Here is a 20,924-nt window from a genome sequence, read left to right on the forward strand (position 1 = left end):
ACATGTAATAAATAAGTAAATCTTTAAAAAAAATAGTGAGTTTTAGTATACCCTTTGGTAGCATTTATAATAAAAAGTTAAAACTTATTAACTATTAACTAATTTTTTAGGTTTTGTTAAAGCACATTGGATTCGTTGTTTTGTTTGATATTAATTTTTCCAAGCATATAAGATCACATTTATATGATACATTAAAAACACTCATTTTCCTTCTGCTTTTCATTTTGTTTCTTAAGCTTTCTTTTCATTTTGCAACTGTTTTTAGTCTTCCTCTTAAAAGTTTAGAAATATTGACATTATATGCTATCTTTTAATATGTACATTTTAACTACATTTTCATGCAGTTAAATCTTAGGATTACAACAGTCAGCTGATAAATCACTCCTTAATTCACATGTACAGAATGAAAGTGTCCTCTCATGTTCAGCCGGTCTATTTTAGTATCTTAAAACTTAATCTCGCCTTTCTATCCCTGTGCAGTGAGCCTCCATAGCTTTGGAGTATATGCCTGCAGATTCAGCAAGTATGATCAATTGTATTTGAAAAAAGAATTGGAAGGCTAGAGCCAACCTATCAGAAAAGGGCAGATCCTGCAAGTAACGCCCTCCTTTTTTTGATACATGTTCGGGCTTGCCCTGATATGTCCAAAGGTGCGACAACCAATCAAATTTAAACTAGTGTATTCATTGCTTGCTTAGTCAATCATGTTTGCTGGAGATGACCTAACTGTCCGTGTAATTGCCCTCACAGTGTATAAAAGTAGCCTGTGAGCTTCTCTCAGGGTTGCTGCCATATTGTTGTGTGGCTGACCCCTAGATACAGAATTTGTTCTCAAGAAATAAACACTCTTGCAGATTGCATGTGTGAGTGGTGGTCTTTGTGGAGTGATGTGCGGACCCTAACAGCTTATTTGAGTATCTTTATATAGAATAGTTTACTTGATAAGTATCAACTGCTGTTATAAATTTTAAATTTTTTTTATTTATTCTTCTCTCATACAGTACACCCAGACCACAGCTTCCCATTCTCCCCATTTTTCGCGATCCATTCTTTGCTCTGTTTTCCCCCAGAAAAGAGCAGACCTCCCAGAGACAACCAAATTATTGCACAACAAGATGCAATAAGACCAGGTGCAAAGACTCACTTTAAGACTGGGTGAGACAACCCAGTAGAAGGAAAAGGATCCCAAGAGCAGGCAAAGAGTCAGAGACAATCCCCTTTTAATTCCCTTTTCCAGTGTTAGGAGTCCTACAAGAAGACTGTGCTACATAATCATAATATAAATTCAGAGAACCTAGCACAGTCCCATACAGGCTCTGGGGTTGCTGATTTAGTCTCTGACCTCTCACAAACCTTGCTTAGTTTATTCTTCAAGTTCTGCTCAATCAGTGCCCTCTACCCCTCTGGTTCCCACAATGCTTCCTCCCCCTCTTCTGAGCTCTGAGGGGAGGGGCCTAATGGAAACCTGGGCAATCTCTCTCTGTCTAATGTTTGGCCTTGGGTCTCGCCATCAGATCCCATCAGCTGCGGGACACAGTGAATGGGCTAGGCTTCATTCTTTGAGTATAGCAGAACATCATTAGTAATCATTTTGTTTCATCTATTACTTATTTTTTGACCAGTTGTATTTGATTCTACCCTAGGTTTCTGGGCTATGCAGCCTTGTGTTCCTGGTCATCTGGGCAGTGTCAGGCATAGGTTCCCTCTCATAGTTTGGGTCTCAAATTAGACCACTCATTGGTTAGATCCTCAACACAAGTTATAGGTCACCATTTTCTCAACACACCTTGCAGTCAAGACAGAATGTATATTAAAGTTTTGTGGCCGGGTTGATGTCCCAGTCCTCCCGCTGGAAACCCTGCATGATTATAGAAGATGTCCACTTCAAGTTTTGTATCCTCCATTGCTAGGAGTCCTCACTAAGTTCACCCTCAGAATGAATAGAGTAATCCCCATCTAAAAAGAGGAGTTGTTGTTCTCACCCTTTAAGAATACTGATCTCCATGAACGTTTGTTATTTTTTTCCATTATTAGAATATTATAATCACTTCTTTAGTCATAGCTTTGTTGATTTTTAAGAGCACAGGTATTTGAATTTTGCCCTACAGCAGTTCACAGTTCCAAATAACTTCAGTTAAAAAAACAGAATTCTGCTTTAGTTGTGGTATCTGGGTCTTGTTTCTTTTTAGTGATGCTAATGAACACAGTACCATCTGCTTTAATCACACTGTATGGTAGTCATGATCTTAATACTTAATTTTGGTTCTGCAAAAGCATACATTTAACAGTATAAGTTAAAGTATATACTTATAAGTATGTTATGGAAAATTAAAGTGTATTGAACATATACCCCTTTGTTTTGTTTTGATTCACTAAACAGCATAGTAAGATAACCTTTTACATAGCTTATAGAATATGTTAGGTAACATAGATAATCTAGAAGTGATGTAGAGACAGATATGTATAGATTATGTAAGTATACTACACTATTTCTTTCAGGTAACAAGCATTTATTTACAAAATGTAGTCTTAAGGAATCCTGTTATTAGGCCCCTCTCAGATACAAAGAGAAGGCCATATACTTATTTTAAATAGAATGCATACCGTTACACTGTACTTAATTAAATATTATTTGTATTTATGAAACATTTGCCAGAAAACCAATACATACTTGAACTGAGTAATGTGAACAGATCTTGTGTTCAGTTTATAAAATCTAATGAAACTTTTATATTTTATTGTGGATTTTCCTTTATGTTCATAATTGAGTTTAATAAAAAGAAATCTCAGTGGGGCCTGGTGTCACAGCCTTTAACCCCAATACTCTGCAAGATCATGGTCAACCAGGGCTGCATAGTGAGACCTGTCTCAAAATAAAATAAAACAAATCTGAAGCAGATTTGTTGTTTAAAGGAGTTGAGGAATCCTTTGAGGCACGCCCTGTGTTTCTCAGTCTGGTCTGTTTATTCCTGGGCTCGATTTCCCTGCCTTGGCCTTTCAGGTACTCATAACCCATATCCTGTTGAGGGCCATGTTTTTAGACTTACTTTGCTGTAAATTAATTCTTACAAGGAATTCATTATATTCTGGACACCTATTTATGTACTTTCTGATTAAAAAAAAAGTCTGTGTTCTTTTTTACTCAAAGTGGAATAGTATAGCTATTCCACTATAATATAATTTCCACAAAGTGAAAATTTGTTTAGAAATAGCAAAGTAAGCCGGGCGGTGGTGGTGTACGCCTTTAATCCCAGCACTTGGGAGACAGAGGCCTGAGGATCTCTGTGAGTTCAAGGCCAGTCTGGTCTACAAGAGCAAGTAGTTCCAGGACAGAGTCCAGGACAGGTTCCAAAGACACAGGAAACCCTGTCTTGAAAAAAACAAAAACAAAAGAAATAGCAAAGTAAACTATCCCTTATTAAAGCATCTAGACTAGCTTGTTTCTGTGTGTAATATAAGTGTAAAACTTTGATAGGTTTTTTTTGTTTTGTTTTTTTCTGTCTTTTTGTCTTTTATGTCCTTTGGCTGTAGGCTAAGGCTTCAGGTTCTAAGTTTATGTATGCATGGCTCATTATCTGTATAGTAAAGGGTAATATATTTTCAAAGGTCATATAGAAACAGCATCTCTTCCCCTAAATTCCCCCGCTTCCGCCTCCCAAGTACTGGAATTAAAAGCATGCACCACCACACCTCACTAATTTCATATTTAAATGCATCATATAGTTTTGTCTTCATGCAATTCATTAATATGCTAAATACTTGTCTAGTTTTTGTCTTTCGTAGTTTCTGGGTGTTAAAAAAATATATGACAGCCAGGTGGTGGTGACACAGCCAGGTGGTAGGATACATCCCAGCTTTTGGGAGGCAAAGATAGGCAGCTTTCTGTTAGTTCGAGGCCAGCCTGGTCTACAAAGTGAGTTCCAGAACAGCCAGGGCTGTTACACAAAGAAACTCCATCTAGAAAAACCTTATTTCTCATAGGCATATTGAAAACAATAGACTAGTAACAAGCAAGTATTTTATTATTTAATGAGTGCTACTATAAATACAAATTGGGTACCATGGCAACTATGGATTGATTAATTGGCCAGGGTGGGATAAAGGCAGTTTCTTAGCAAAGAAGAATGTGGATTCATCAGGTAAATTGAGTAGATGTTGCTTCAAGGAGAGGAACATATGAGAGAGAATAAAACTGCACTGGAGAAATGAACCTCTGTGAGAAGAAACAGAGAAACAAGGCTGGCTTGTTCATGAAGTTTTGAAAACTTCAGAAGAGAAAAGGAAGCTGGATATGGTGGTATATGGCTGCTGTAACATTTGGGACCCAAAAGCAGAAGAAAGCACACAAATTTAAGGCTAGTCTGGATTACGTAGTGAATTCATGCTAGCCAGGTTAACATAGCTGGACCTCATCTCAAAAGGGGGTAGATAAAAAAAGAAGTATTAGAATTATTTAGCAAAGTCGAGGGTGTGCCAATAGAGCAGTTACATTGAAACATAATGAAGACAATTCTCATATTTCTAGGGGAATAATACATACCCAAACAACCACTACCACAAAAACATCTACAAATAGCTTAAGGGTCAGTTCTTTATCTAAATCTTTATAGCAAATATTTGAATTTCTGTTTTCTTGTTAGTAATCTAAGAACAAAGCTAAGTTGGGGGAAAGGGCATCTGTGGTTTAGTATAGTATGTTTGTTGCCTTATTTCAACTGAATAAAACGTTGCCATACTAATGAAGTAGTCTGCAGCGTAGAAATCTTGAGAAGGGAAAACCAGGTAAGAGTAGCATGGACATTACTGCCTTAGTCTTAAAGGTTTTGAGTTTTGTTTTTTACATGTATGTGTGTGACTGTGAATGTGCATGTTGGTATGTTAGTAAACAAGTCATTAATGAACAATTTTCAGGAGTTCTCTTCTTCCATCATGTGGGTCCTGAGAATCAAATTCATGCCCACTAGCCTCTGATCATTCTTTATCATACATGTTTACACACTATCCCATTTTAACTAAAAAATTAATGTTTGAAAATATGGACTTTAACTCTTCTATAACAAAGATCATGAAGAACTTAATAACTTTAAGTTCAGTGCTTTTCACTCCTGTTTCCTTTAGATCGTATAATGAAGAAAACAGAAGAGTCGGAATCATATATAGAGCCTGAAATTAAGAGGAAAGTACAGCAGAAACGGCACTGTAGTACCTATCAGTTATCTCCACTTTCCCCTGCTTCAAAGAAGTGTTTGACCCATTTAGAGGTAGGTAGAGAACTTTATTACTATCTTAAAATCTAATTTTATGACTGTGTATGTGTACAAATGGCACTCACTGGCATGGATCCATATCAAACCTCGAAAAACTTAAAAAAGAAAAAAATAAGAGGGCTTCCAGACCCCTCTTCCCCCCCATAAATGGAAGCCAAATGTAGCTTCTTGGTAGCTGCAGTTTTTTTTTCAGATAGGCTCTGTTTGCTGGTGGTGAGCAGATGCACAACTCCTTTAAGAAACTTCCTGGTTCATGCTGGTAGAATGGAGGGATCTTTTTAGAGGTCCTTCTGTCGAGCACTTGGATGGGGTTTGCAGGCAACTGCTTTTCAGAATTGGGGTGGTAAACATGGCTCCCAGAGCTGGTGGGTGGTAAATGGACCTCTGCCATGTTGGAAAGCTAAACAGGGTGGAACTGACAGCCAAAGTGACTGCTCTCTGGTCCTAGCCACGCCTGCTTAACAGTTCACAACAGTGATCAAAAAAGGATTATAGATATGCAATAAAGACAAATTCAGATAAAAATAAACCTCCCAATGGGTCACAGTGTGTTTAAAAAAAACATTGATAGGCTTTAGAAACAAAAAGAAAATGGGTATAGACAATTATAGAAACAGTTATATAAAACAAAGTATTTAAAGAGATAGTAAAAGTTATATTAAAAAGCCATATAAAGATGGAAAATACACAGAGAATCTGAATTTTGTATACTACTGTGACCTTCCCACATCACCATTGTGTTTTCTTTTAATTTTTTGGCTGTTAATGAGCTAACTGCAGAGAGACATTTGATTTTGGGGACTTCTAAACCAACATATATATTTTAAGGGTATCTTGACTTCAAAATTTGAGTCTAAGGGTATATGACTTTGGAAAAGAGATTCAATGTTTGTTTTCACAGAGGATGGGAACCTGTGGATTCTTTCCAGGCTAGTGTGATTTGATGGGCCAAGACCCCTGTCTCCATGACCCCCTAAAAAACTTTACCCAACAAATATTAGGAAGCAGTTTGGAGAAAACAATGCTCAAATTCCTAAAATGATTGTCTATAATGCTTGTTTTTATTTAAAAAGAATTGATTTTAAGTGGTCAATGGTCACAGTCAATCAGTTTCTTAAAAAAAAAAAGGATATGAGATGTGATATAGAAATGAATGCTTTACATTGATATGGACTTCAGTTTATTGATAAAATTTAAGGTCAATTTTGTTATATATATATTTCTACTCGTTTACGGTATTATGTTTATACAGCTCATTTAAAATGTAATGTATGATTAAAAATTATAGATTAATAGTCATTCATAATAGTCAATCTTGTAGTCACGATAGTCAGATTTTCTAGATATACAGAGATATATTTCAGTTAGATAATCTTCAATACATCAAAGACCTACATAATAAAGACATTTAAAAGTTTTTAAGAATTTAAGACTTTTCTTGACAGTGAGACACATCTGCTTCTGGCAGCACCAGTTATTTAAGAGGTTGATGGCCATAGAAGAAACTTGTTATGGAATTTATGGAACTTGTTATAGAAAAGTCAATTCTAGAGTTTTGGAACTTGCTTACAATGCACTTCCTGAATACTTAGGTAATATTATATCCTTCTGGGGTCTTTGATGGACTTGAAGGCAAATAGTTTTCTTTAGTTATGATAAAAGATAAATTAGATGTTGAACTTTAGACTCACAAAGTTAAAATAGATGATAGAATATTTTCTTTAATTTTGCCAGATATAAATAGATTAAATATTGTAATTGTAATTCTTGCTTGATACCTATTTTGTTATATGTAATTTTACTATGTTAAAGTTAAAACTTTGCTTCTAATTTAGACAGAAAAGGGGAGATGATGTGGAATTCCTCTCTGTATGCTATGAATGTTTTATTGTAATTGGATGATAATAAGCTTCTTTGGCCTATGGCACTGCAGAATATAGCTAGGTGGGAAAACTAAACTAAATGCAGGGAGAAGGAAGGCAGAATCAGGCAGACACAATGTAGCCACCCAAGAAGCAAGATGTGAGGTAGCAGATATGAGCCTCGTGGTAAAATATAAAATAATAGAAATTAATTTAAGATGTAAGAGCTAGCTAGGAATATACCTGAGCCATTGACCAAACAGTGTTCTAATTAATGTAGTTTTCATGTGATTATTTGGGTCTGGGTGTCTGTATGCGAAAGCACAGTTTATTTCATTGTTTATCTTTTGCCCTTTGTAGGATTGTCATTCATTTTGGCCAACTCTCATCCCTACTGAATTTTTTAAGTATTTACTCAGTTTTCCCGTTGATCAGTCTCCTTGCTTGCCAACTAAAGTTGGCTGAGACCATGCTAGTGTCTCCTAAAAGGAGAAAGGGGGAGGGGGATGTTCCTTCTCATCACCACATCCTTCCTCCCCAAGCTGCCAGCTCAGAGCTTAAACTGCTTCAGAACTGCTTTATGAAACCTAAAGACCTTTTTGACTCTACTTCTGTGCCAGTTGATCCCATTTCCCCTTAAAGAGTGGAAAAATTGGAGACGGTCTCTTTGTAATCTTTAATTAACAAACAAGATTAGTGGTTTATCTTTCCATTTAAGACTGTAAGACTCAACACTGCTTGCTTTTAAGAAAACAGGAAGGAAGGAGGAAGGAAGGGAAGGATCTTTGAATTTAATGTTATTGAACATGTTTTGGATACATAGTAAGAATGTCATTGTTTGAGACAGGCTTATTTTAATTAAGGTTTTTCTTTCATGTATAGAGTCTGGGACATAGTATGCAATATTTGATTTGTAGTGTTGTTGGAGTTTTGAGGATTAAACTTCATGCTGAAAGAATCTTAGTATCAATTTACTCCACTAACTCTGTAATTTGAACTTATTTAACTTTGCAAGGTTTTTTAATGACCAGTTAAATGAAACAAAATTAGGTTTTAATCAAGTTTTGTTTTCATAAAGAAATTACATCATGAAAATTTTTACTTTATGTAAACAAGTAAAACTTTAAGCTGTACAAGTCTATAATCCCATCACTCATCAGGCAGAGAGAGGCAGGAGGATTGCCCCAAGTACAGTATCAATGTGATCTACACAGTGACTTCCAAGGCAGTTGGTGCTTCTTGATGAAACCTTTTCTCAGAAAATCAAAAATAATGAAGTGAAGAAAAGGAGTGTTATATATACCTTAGGAAAACTAGATAGTGTTTCATTTCGCAATTCATTTTTAATAGTTTCATTTGGATTTGGGTTTCCATGGTGCAGTAGATACAAACTAGGGGTAAGCTTTATCCTCAGCTGCATTTGCCGGTGGTGCATGTGTATGTGCATGCTTGTCTGTTGTCTCACTGTGCAACTCAGGCTGCCCTTCACTTCACTCTTCCTCAGCCTTGCAAGTGCTGTGCTTACAGGTGTATGTCACCATTCTCCACTTGCAATTATTTTTATTTTTGATATTTTTAATTTTGCGTATGTGTCTGTGTGTATGTAGCTTCAGGTGCCCTCAGAAGCTAGAGGTGTCCGATCTCCATGGAGCTAGACTTTATAGTCTATTTTGAGCCACGTGGGAACTTAGCTCAGATTCTCTATAAGAGAATATAAGTTTGTTATCTTAACCATTGAATCACTGAATTCTTAAGTGTCTAATTCAGTTCATTGATTGCGTTTTGTTTCTGATTGCTGCAGTTAATTTGATGTGTGTGTGTCTTAGCTGATGAAAGGTATGGGTCTCCTTACTATGTTTTAGTATCATATTTCTAGAAAGAATACCTGGAACTGCTGTCTTTCCAAGTACTTTTCTTCTAAGTATGTTTTATATACCTTTATTGTAGAAAGTAAAATTGAAATCAAGCACTTGGGGTGTTTCTTTTTTGTTTGTGGGACTGAAAATCAAACCTAGGCTTCATTGCATGCAAATGAGTGTCCTTTCCTTTCCTAGCTCTTGTCATTCTGATTCTTACGGGTGGAAATTACCTTATCATAGCTAACTGTTGGACAGAATGACCCTGAAATTTTTTCTAGCCTTCTGTTGCTAACCCGCAAATAGCATGACTCATTCAGAATCTTATGGAGGCCATGGTAGTGATGATGGAAAATCAAAACATCATTTGGAAAGTTTTTAAAGGAGCTTTTTGATGCTAACTTAAAATACCAAAGTCTTTTCTTTCTTTCCTTTTCTTTTCTTTTTTAATATAAGGTATCTGAACAGCGTGAATGTTGCCCAAAATGTGGAAAAGAAAAAGAAAATCAGACCAAATGCCAAAGTTGTGGTATTGTTTTTCATAATGATTTGCAAAGAAATTGCAGACAAGCTATAACTTTGCATGAATCCACTGGACCTTTACTAAGAACGTCAATTCATCAGAATTCTGGAGGACAGAAGTCACAAACCACAGGATTAACAGCCAAGAAGTTTTATGGTAACAGTGTGGAGAAGATTCCAATAGATATTTTGGTGACTTGTGATGCTAGTAGACATAATTACATCCAGACTAATGGAAAAGTCATTCTACCTGGAGGAAAAATACCTAAACTCACAAACCCGAAAGAACGAAAGACAAGCTTGTCAGATCTGAATGATCCAAGTAAGTACCTTCTTCCTGTCCTCTATCCCTTCCTGAGACTCAGAAACGCATGGGCCTGCTCCATTGGGTTCCAGTGAGCTGCCAACCTTTGCTCCTATGCTTCTGGGGCCCATGTGTGCCACTACACTGTATTAACTGTATTCTTCAGTAACAATTAAATATTTTAATTGTCTGTGTTTTAATATGTGCGTATTTGAGAAATATAGTTTCCAGAGGTATCTTTTTGTGGCAGATATTCAGCATTTGGGGCTCATGTGATTCAAACTTTTCTATGTAGTTGTGAGAGTAGCAACTTACTTTGTTCCCATTCCCCTCATGTTAAAATAGTCAATAAAAAAACAGTAGTGTCTTTGCTTGTTCTAGTTATTGATCTATTTGACATAGCCTGTGTCTACTGTCTAGACTTTTTGTGTATGTACTTGGTGCATAGGCTAGCCTGACTGACCAGTGAGCCTTAGGGGTCAGCCTGTTCCTTCTTTCCCAATGCTGGATCTAAAAATTACCATGCTTAGCTTTCTTACATAGGGTTGTGGGATCAAACTCAGATATTGGGTGCTTGCAAGGGTTTGCCAACCAAACTGTTTCCCCAGCTCCTTTGTTAGTATTCTGAAGAAATAAAGTAGCATATAAATGACAGGTAACCATAGTTCAATTTATTTGACACATAGAAAGGACTCAGTGGAAATTAGTTTTCTTACCACAAGGCAAGATAATTTGCAAGCATTTTAAAGCCATATTAAAGAAAGTACACACACAATTTAAAGTTTATAAGTACCAATCACTATAATAGGATTTTATATATCTATGCAGTAATACCCTTGTTATCTCTGATTTCATAGAGGAGAGAAATTAAATCAAATAACCAACCTTGAAAATAATAAAAGGCCAGTATTTGTTATGAAACTAGATAGCAAAATCAAAGTGTAAGTGGATGTTACTGGAGTGATGACCATCTGGAGCATTGCACATTACTTAGTATTAACTACGCATGTATATGTGGGGTGCTATAATGAACTTACTGCTGTGTAAGTTCATACATCATGTCTTTTTAAAAACCCCACTCCCTTTATTAAAGGAGTAAGTAGTTCACAGGCGACTGTATCACCAGAGTGTCTTTAGCCAACTTTTTACTCTTAACATTGGAAAACTTTAAAGATATTATGTAGTATTTTTAATGCCCCCATCCCCCCTTTTTAGGTCCTAGAATATAGCAGTGAGCGAGATGTTGTCCCTGTTCTTACAGTTGCAAGTAAATTTCTACAACAAAAATCAATATTGAAATCAAAGGGTAATACAATATTGAAATCAGTTTCCAGTTAAGTTTTTAACTGACAAAAATGAAATATAAATGTAAAATTTCTTTAATGTAAATTTTGGATTTTCTTTATGATTGTAGTCATTTTGTCCAGTGATGACGATGATGATGAGAGGACTAGCAGAAGAGAGAGCATATCCCCACAGCCTGCAGACTCCGCATGTTCTTCCCCAGCGCCATCGACTGGAAAAGTAGAAGCTGCACTAAATGCAAATATTTGCAGAACAGAGCAGGAATCTAGAAGCAACCCAGCAGATTCGGAGTTAAACACAGTTGTCATACCAAGAAAAGCAAGAATGAAGGACCAGGTACATTCAGGTCTTCCGTTTGGGGTGTACCCTCTGGTTTTCAGGAGTCATTTGTTAATGACAGCAGAAGAAGATGGCTTAGTCACAAATCTGTGTTCAAATACTGTTAAAAGATTCCTTTAGAAGACCATTAAACTACATACAAATTTAACCAAAAACTTAAGTTAAAAATCCAAGGAAAAAAAAATAGTGTATGTGTGTGTGTGGGGTATGAGTATGGTGGCGGTAGTGCACACCTTTAACCCCAGCACTTGGGAGACAGAGGCTGGAAGATCTCTGAGTTCGAGACCAGCCTGGTCTACAAGGCAAGTTCTAAGACAGGCAGGGCTACACAGAAAAACCCTGTCTCAGAGAGGGGGGGAGGGAAGAGAGAGAGAGACTGACTAGTATTATTTTTAATAAGATGTCAGTACAGGTTTCTATTCCATTATGTATGTGACCAAAAATGTTGTTAAGTTTCAGCTTTTTAAAAATTGGAATATTTGCATACATATAATTAGGTATTTGGATGTAGGACCTAAGCCTAAAGGGGAATTATTTGTATTTGTCATGTAGCAGTGTACAGATAATCTTGAGTTTTGCACAGTATTTCAGTTTTATTTTTGTAAAATTTCTTATTTTTATTTATTTATATATATGTGCGTATATGTGCACATGAGTTCAGGCACCAGCAGAGGCCACAAATCTCATATCCTTTGGAGCTGGAATTACAAGCAGTTGTGAGTAACCTGATATGGGTGCTGAGACCTGACTTTGAGTCTTCTGGAAGAGCAGTACATGCTCTTAACCACAGAGCCATCTTCACTTGCATTTTTTACTGCAACGCATCACTTTAGTTCAGGTGTGCAATGTTGGAGCTTAGAAATGTTCAGGGTTTGGGGTAGTTTAGACTTTAGGGATGAAGTGCTTGCATAAGTGCATGTGGCTATGTGTGTATTTCTTAGAAAACCTAATAGTCTAGAAGTTATTTTAATTTCAGTGTATGTCTCCATAGTATATAGTTACATCTTACCATAGTTATAATTTGCTTTAAAATTTTAAAACATTCATATGAAAAAAGGTAAAGTGAGGTAAATAAAAAGATTCATAGAATATTTTTAATCCAAATGATATGCTATATTGAAATAGATCGATTGTTATTAAAAGTGAGAGAACAGGGCTGGCGAGATGGCTCTACAAGTAAAGGTGCTTGCTATCAAGCCTGATAATCTGATTTCAGTTCCCAGGACCTACATGATAGAAGATTAAGCTTGTTCCTACAAATTGTTCTCTGACTTCCATGTGCATGACTACCATAGCATAGCACTGCCCCTCCCCATTAAATAGATAAATGTTAAGTAACTAAAACTGAGGAGAGAAAAAGAATAATAAGGACCAGATATGCCCAACCTTTTGACAATGTAAGGTGATGGTCACTGTAAGGTGACAGTTTCTGAGATAAACTACAAAGTTCATGCTGGAGACGTGAACAGTTGAGTTGCTGTTGTTTGTTTAAGTCTTACAATGTTTAAGATTGTGCTCATAGCTGTTGTTGGTTGCATGCGGCCATCAGAGGATAAGTTGGACATGCTGTCAGATGTAAGCCACCAAATAAAAAGTGTAAGTTACCAAGGAAGAGCTGCTTAAAGAAGATGAAATTTTAATTATTTACTAAGTGTAGTAAGGAGGCCACTAGTTTGTTCCCAGCTACTTAGCCCCGGAATAATCACACAGAAACTATATTGCTTAAACCACTGTTTGGCCCATTAGCTCTTGCTTCTTATTGGCTAACTCTTACATATTAATTTAACACATCTCCATTAATCTGTTTATCACCACGAGGTCGTGGCCTACTGAGAAATTCTACCTTCAAATACAGAAACAAATAAACAAACAAGATTCTTTATTATGTATACACACACCAGAAGAGGGGAGTTATGAGCCACCTAGTGGTTGCTGGGAATTGAACTCAGGTCTTCTGGAAGAGCAGCTTGTGCTCTTATCCTTATTTATCTCTCTAGCCCCTGGAGGTCTTTTTCATTATTAATTTTAACATATATTTTAATATTTTTTGTTTGTACGGGGGTTTTGCTTGTATGTGTTATGTGTATCACTGGCTGCCTGATACCCACTGAAACTGGAGTGGTATGGTTGTGAGATACCATGTGCTCAGGTCCTCTGGAAGACTAGCAAATGCTCTTAACCTATGAACCATTTCTCCAGCTCTGTTTCATTCTTGTGCCTCTTGATACCACATTATTTCTGCATCATTTCTTGACAAAGATTGTCCTTCCTCTAGTGTATATCCTTAGCACCTCTGTCAAAAATATGTTATCTGTAGCAGGGCACTTGGGATGTTGAGGCAAGAGGTTCCTGAGTATGAGGACATCAAAGACTATACAAAGATCCAGTCTCAAAAAAAAAACAAGGGCTGAAATGATAGCTCCTTTGTTAAAGACTAAGATAAGTCGTCAAGAGATCAGTTCCCAGTGTACAGTAATCAAAACCATCTCTCAAGCTTTCCCCTTTCCCCCTCCAGTAGTGTGCATACATATACATACTCATTAACTAAAATGGAGAAGCAAAAAAATTTATTTGCCTGTAAAAATGTGAATTTAATTACTTCCAGGTTTTTTATTCTACTCCATTGGTCTATTGGTTGACCTGTTGGTATGTGTTAATTTCACTACCATGCCATTTTTATTGCTATGGTTTTGAAATATATTTTGAAGTCAGGTAATAGCTTTCTTTTTCCTCAAGATGACTGTAGTATTCAGGGATTTCTCTCTATCTCCCCCCCCCCTTTTTATTGCATAGTTGCATATAAAGTGTTAAAATTTGCAGCAGGATGGTGGTGGCTCACTCCTTTTATCCTAGTCTTCAGGAGGCAGAGGCAGGCGAATCTCTGTGAGTCTGAGTATGAGGGCATCAAAGACTACACAAAGATCTGGTCTACGGAGTTCGAGGACATCAAAGGCTATACAGAGAAACCCTGTGTCAAAAGCCAAAAAACTAAAATAAAAAAGTGTTAAGATTTGTTTTATTTTTTTTTATTCTTATTATTTATTTATTTGATTTATTTTTTTATTTTATTTTATTTTATTTTATTTTTTTGAGGCAGGGTTTTTCTGTAGTTTTGGAGCCTTTCCTGGAACTAGATCTTGTAGACCAGGTTGGCCTCGAACTCACAGAGATCCACCTGCCTCTGCCTCCCAAGTGCCAGGATTAAAGGCATGCGCTACTACTGCCCGGCAAGATTTGTTTTAGATTTTTGTTTTTGTCTTTTGTTTTTCCTCCCAGATCTTCGAAAAATCTTATTGGTACTTAGAGTTTGCATTAACTCTGAAACTGTCTTTTGGTTGGTGTGTATATTGTAATGATACTGATTCTTCTTCCTTAACCTACCATGCCTTTTCCTCTGTTTGTATGTCTTCAGTTTCTTTTTCATAGATATATTAACATCCTTGCCTAATTTTATGTCTAGATGTTTTATTTTCTTGTAGCTGCTGTTACTTTCTTTGATTTTTATTTCAGATAATTGGCTATAGGTATATGGCAACACTGCTGATTTTATTGATTTATTTTATATCCTGAAACTCTGACTTTGCTTACACTGATAAGTTGGGGTGGTGTTTGAGGGACTTTGTATACTTACTGCTTTATGTGTATTTTGTTCTATGGCAGACCCTAGAAGTATCTCAGAATGATAATGGGACTGTTGTCTGTCCATATTGAGTACATGGCTTTTGTTGTTTGATTTAGTTTGGAATTTTTAAGAATTTTTTTGTTCAGATCATGTTTATTCTTTGGTAATATGGTTATTGCAGGTTATGAAAAATTTGAGTCTGAAGTGCTCCAAAGAGCGAAACTTAGTTAGGTGGGTTTTGATTTGGGACTTTGAGATTATGGATGTTCAACTAGTAAAACGTATGCAAAAATATTCCTAAATCTGAAACACTTCTGATATCACACATTCAGATAATGTATATGTGATTTATGTAAACACAATTAATTTTAATTGAAATTGTAAATGTAAAATATTGTTCATATTGTGATTTGTTTGCATTTGTGAGTATAAAATAATTCTGGTTTTTATTAAACATTTATTTATTTAATATGTTTGGGTATTTACTTGCCACAATACAAGTGCGAACTTAGAGGACAGCTAGCAGAATTGGTTCTTTCTTCTGTGTAGGTTGTGTGGGTTTGAACTCAGGTGAGCAGAATTGCCTTTACCTACTGAGTGGTTTCATACCATACCGGAGAACCATACCAGTGGTTCCAGTAAATATATAAGATATCCCTTTTAAACTGTTAATATTCTCTTACTTGCTGTCTAAGTGATGACGCTTTGTCTTCAGTTCCAGCACTGTTACTCATCACAGGCACTCATCCAACAGCTTGTCTATGACCTGCCTTGGGGACTTTACTCTTCTGAATAGAGGCAACCTTAGCCCTCAGTGCTTTTCATTTTAGTAAACTGAAACTTAAGGAAGTTACTAATTTTTGCAAAATCATTAGTTGATATTTTGACTTGTTTTGAACATACCCAGTGTGATTTGTGAGTTTCATTCCTGACTATTGTGCTTGAATTACAACTCATAACCTGCAAATTTATATTATAGCCATAATTTCTATTTTCTCTCACACTGAGGAAGGACAGTCAGTCCATGTAGTGTTGTGCATGTGTGTTTGGTTTGCAGCCTTCTTACAGTACCTTACTCTGTCAAATTTTCTTTCCCTTTTCAGCTCGGTAATCCCATCAGCACACCTCTAAAACGTCGCAAAATAAACACTCACGGAACTTTAATTCACTCTGTGCCACTGTCACCTCCCCCAAACTTTGGAAGTGTCATTTTAAACTGCCGAAGTATACGAGTTGGAACTCTCTTCCGACTATTGGTAGAGCCTGTAATTGTAAGTACTTTTGCAAACTGTGGCTGTACTAGTACCAAGACTCAGATGCCACTGACAAGGTTAATCAATAATATTTAAAGTTTGTTAAATTATTGAAGTTAATCGAATATCAAAACTACTTAGAGATTTTGGATTGCTTTAAGATTATATAAATAGTAACCCAGTAAAGACTAGTGGTTATGCAGATACAATGTAAATTGGTGTTAAATTTACTCTAGGAGAGGCAAGTCTTGGAACTCAGTCTGTAGAACAGGCTGGCCTGCCTCTTCCTTCTGAATGCTGGGCTTAAAGGTGTGCTCCATCACCACCTGGCTAAAATTAAGCCATTTTATAACCATTAAAATGATTCAAGGATGGAATGTCAATGGGTAAAAGATAATCCACACACTAAGTATCTTTGTTCAGATTTAGTTGCAAGGGACAGTTATGGAAACAATGCTGAGGCCAGGTGAATACGCTCGCCATCACGGTGGACAGCCTGACACTTGCGTATGATAGTGCGGGTTCTTAGCACATGACCCATTGCTGCTTATACTGGAAATGCTTGACCTGAATGTGGAGATTGCGTTTTTGTATAATTTAGTTCACATAACAACCATGTATGTCATAAAGACTGGAGAGGCAAGTTTCTGGTGTAAAGTAGACACAGTGTATGTGCTGTATAATAGTGACAGAGTAACAAGGATCAGTGAATAATTGAACATTTATGGAAATTTAAGGATAAACTATGTTGAAGATGTTAGTCTTGATTTCTTAGATGTGCTGGTGATGTTTTAGTTGGTAGGAAAATGTTTTTGTTTTGAGAAACTTTATGCTGAAGGATTTGAGGATGAAGTAATGACTGCTGTGCTTCTTTATGCCCTTTTAAAAGTAAAAATATAATGTATAAAGAATAATGTAGATGTGTAGAAATAGTAACTTAATGAACATTGTAATTTTCTGTCACCTTCTCTAATAAAAGTTCAGAGTATCTGAGATTTTTTTTCTTTTTGAGGGGATGCCGTTTTATTTTAGATTTAAGCACATGGTGTCTGGCTCAGCTTCTCCGCCGTTTGTACACATATGGACTGTTGATGCCTTTAAAAGTATGCAGAACATAATCTCCCTTAAGTCTAACATCAGCACTAATTTGTCTTTTTTTTTCTTTTAAGTTTTCTTTAGAGGCAATCAAGATACATCTAGATGGTAAGTTATTTTTTTATCTGTACGTGCACTAAAGTTTATGTCTCCACTGACCCATTTTTTATAGTAATACATATTTGTAGAACTCAAAAATTAATACATCTTATTAAAGGGCTTGGGTCTTTATAGTTTCATTCTGCAGTGTAACAAAGTCTAATACTTTAAAGTCCCCTTTTTATTTGAAGAAAAAAATTGTTTTTTAAATGAAGGGTTTTTTTTTTTTTGATTTTGCTTTTTTTTGGTTTGGTGAGGTTTGTTTTTGTTGTTGTCATTATTTATTTGTTTATTTTGTTTTTCAAGACAGAATTTCTGTGTGTAGCCCTAGCTGTCTTTGAAACTCACTTTGTAGACCAGGTTGGCCTCAAACTCACAGAGATCCACCTGACTCTGCCTCCCAAGTGCTGGGATTAAAGGTACCATGCCCAGCTTGAAGTTCTTAAGCATAGTTTATAGAGTATGGTAAATGATGAACTTTAAGCTTGTAGTTCCTCCATTTATGATGTACCAGCTTAAAAATTTACTCTTTTTTCATTTTTCATTCTTTCCCTGTAGGACCAGATAGTGATCCTGTAGAGATTATTTTAAATACCTCTGATCTAACTAAATGTGAATGGTGTAATGTCCGGAAATTACCAGTAGTGTTCCTCCAGGCAATACCATCAGTTTATCAAAAGCTGAGCATGCAGCTGCAAATGAATAAAGAAGATAAAGCTTGGAATGATTGTAAAGGAATGAACAGGTTAACAAGTAAGTGTTGTAGACAAATTACAACTAAGATAGAAGGTTTGCTGAGTTGCAGAATAGGAGTGTTTTGGGTAGTGGAAGGTTTTATCAGGCCATCCTGAGAAGTTGAAGCAGTGGTTTTCAGGTCAGTCATCACTTATTTCATTTGGTATCATATAGTGGATACCACAGAAAAGCCCACAGAAAGTAGAAGGGTCAAAGATAAAAATCGAGATTTAGCTAAACCATTTGGCAAATTGGGTTAAAACTCAAAAGATCTGAAGTCTGTAACATAAGTAAAATGTTTTTAACTGATGTGACTGCTGTTAAGTTCATCTACAAAGCTGAAACTAGGAAAGTTTTGAAGTGCATGGATGCACTTAAATAGATGCAGTTCTTTACAGATGGGCACATTTTGGGCTGGAGAGATGGTTCAGTGATCAGGAGCACTTAGTGCTTTTGCAGAGTATGGATTTTCCCCCCCAGCACTGACATGACAGCTCACAACTATCTGTAACTCCAATTCTAAGAGGTGTGATATCCTCTTCTGGCCTCTGTGGGCACCTGGAATGTAAGTCCTCTATGACATACATGAAGGCAAACAACACATATACACACAATAAAAATAACTTATAAAAGAAGTCAGTACATTTTAGCACTAATTGCAGCTTCAGCTTGCAGTGAGTAAATGCTAATATAACTGTAGAAATTGACACATTAGTGACCACCAGCTTTGCAGGTCTCTTCTGGAGATAATACTGCATGGTTGGCATTTTCCTCATTATTCTTGGTAGAAATGCTAATTGATATTTATTTATTATTATAAATTTGTTTTAATCCTTTTAGAACTGTGGGTTCTCAACCTTCCTAATGCTGCCACCCTTATAGTTAGTTCTTCGTGTTGTGATTCCCCCCAACCATAAAATTATTTCATTGCTACTTCATGACTAATTTTGCTAGTTATGAATTACAGTGTAAATATCTGATATGTGACCCCTGTGTGGATCATAACCTGGTTGAGAACTGCTGTTTTAGAGGAAGTAGATTGCTTATATTTATTTATTAATAGCCTTGTTCATGTGCTAGTGCTAGATCTGGCTTTTTTATTGTGATAACTTAGTTAACATTTCTAGATAACACTGCTCATTTTTCTAGTATTTATTGTATGTCCCCTGTGTGTTAAACACTTGTTTTGAATTATATTCCTGAACTTGTAATCACCTAGGAAATAATTATTTGTTACCTATCTTATTTGTGTGTGCAAATACACATGTATGTGCATGCATAGATGTAGAAGCCTGAGGTCACCCTCAGGTATTGTGAAACTTTTGAAACAGTGTCTTTCACTGCTCTGAGACTTATCATGTAGGCTAGACACGTGGATGTGCAAACCACACATCTGCCTGCTTCAGTCTCCCCACACTGGGATTACAAGCCTGTCCCACCACGCCCAACTTTTTCTGTGGGTCTGGAAATCAACAAAGGTTCTTTCTCATGCTTGGATGACAAGCACTTTACTGACTGAATTACTCCCCTACCCTTGTTGGCTTTTTTTTTCTTTTGTGTGTGTGTGTGTGTGTGTGTGTGTGTGTGTGTGTGTGTGTGAGAGAGAGAGAGAGAGAGAGAGAGAGAGAGAGAGAGAGAGAGAGAGAGAGAGAGAGTGTTTCAGTATTCACTGTGTAGCCCAGGCTTTCCACAAACTCTTGACAATCCTCCTGCCTTCACTTTACAAGTGCTGGAATTAAAGGCACAAGTCACCATATCCATCACTTGTTGGTATGCTCTAAAATTGTTTATTACTTATTTTTTTTCTTTCAGCCTTATAGTTATATTTATTTCTTTACAGGTTTAGAAGAACAGTACATTATTTTAATTTTTCAAACTGGCCTTGATCCTCAGGCAAATGTGGTCTTTGAAAGTATCATTACTGACATTGGTATAAAGAATAATGTTTGCAACTTTTTTGCGAAAATTCCTTTTGAAGAAGCCAATAGCAGACTTGTTGCCTGTACAAGAAGCTATGAAGAAAGCATCAAAGGAAATTGTGTGCAAAAAGAGAACAAAGTGAAAACTGTAATTATATTTAAAAATTTTACAGTAATTTAAATGATGGGTAATTCTGTTTGTTTTTTGTGATGCTGGGGATCAAACCCAGGGCTTTTATATGCTAGGCAGATACCTTGCCATTGAGCCACACCCTCAATAATAATGAGTAATTTTAAAATGAAATGTTTTAATATTGCTCATTTTAATGTTAAACTTTAAAAGTTCCATTTTAAAATTTAATTTTAAAACAACATTTGGTACAAGTTTTGGAATCTTTTAATTCCTTTCCACACTCTTTTTCTCCCATTTTTTTTCCTCTGTACTGCACTCTGAGCATATGTATACAGATACTGCTCATCCAAATAAGAGTGTTAACCCTGTGTCTGGAGCTGAGGTTTAGGTCCCTGTGCGTAGTCACATTGTTTTAACAGAATGAAGCAAAGGATATAGTCTGACTTTGTCAGACATTGCATGCACTCATCTAGAGATGCCTCAGTGTTTAAACTCTCAAGCTTCATGAACCATGGGCCATGGTAGAACTGTATCATTTCTATAGCTGTTGGGTTTTGCTAGTTTTTTTTTTTTTTGTTTTGTTTTTTTGTTTTTTTGAGACAGGGTTTCTCTG

General features: G+C 36.2%; 1 protein-coding gene across 2 annotated transcripts in view; it reads left to right on the forward strand.

Moving 5' to 3' along the window:
• Senp6 (SUMO specific peptidase 6) overlaps positions 1–20,924 on the forward strand; it is an 83,160-nt gene that overhangs the window by 42,478 nt on the left and 19,758 nt on the right. For both annotated transcript variants that reach the window (XM_057766591.1, XM_057766592.1), the window contains 7 exons: positions 5,119–5,261; positions 9,442–9,829; positions 11,226–11,452; positions 16,181–16,348; positions 17,500–17,533; positions 18,083–18,277; positions 20,100–20,326. In XM_057766591.1, coding sequence (XP_057622574.1) covers positions 5,119–5,261; positions 9,442–9,829; positions 11,226–11,452; positions 16,181–16,348; positions 17,500–17,533; positions 18,083–18,277; positions 20,100–20,326 — 1,382 coding nt within the window. The remainder of the gene's footprint in view (positions 1–5,118; positions 5,262–9,441; positions 9,830–11,225; positions 11,453–16,180; positions 16,349–17,499; positions 17,534–18,082; positions 18,278–20,099; positions 20,327–20,924) is intronic.

Source organism: Chionomys nivalis, chromosome 4, assembly GCF_950005125.1.
Source record: "Chionomys nivalis chromosome 4, mChiNiv1.1, whole genome shotgun sequence".
Taxonomy (NCBI): domain Eukaryota; kingdom Metazoa; phylum Chordata; class Mammalia; order Rodentia; family Cricetidae; genus Chionomys; species Chionomys nivalis.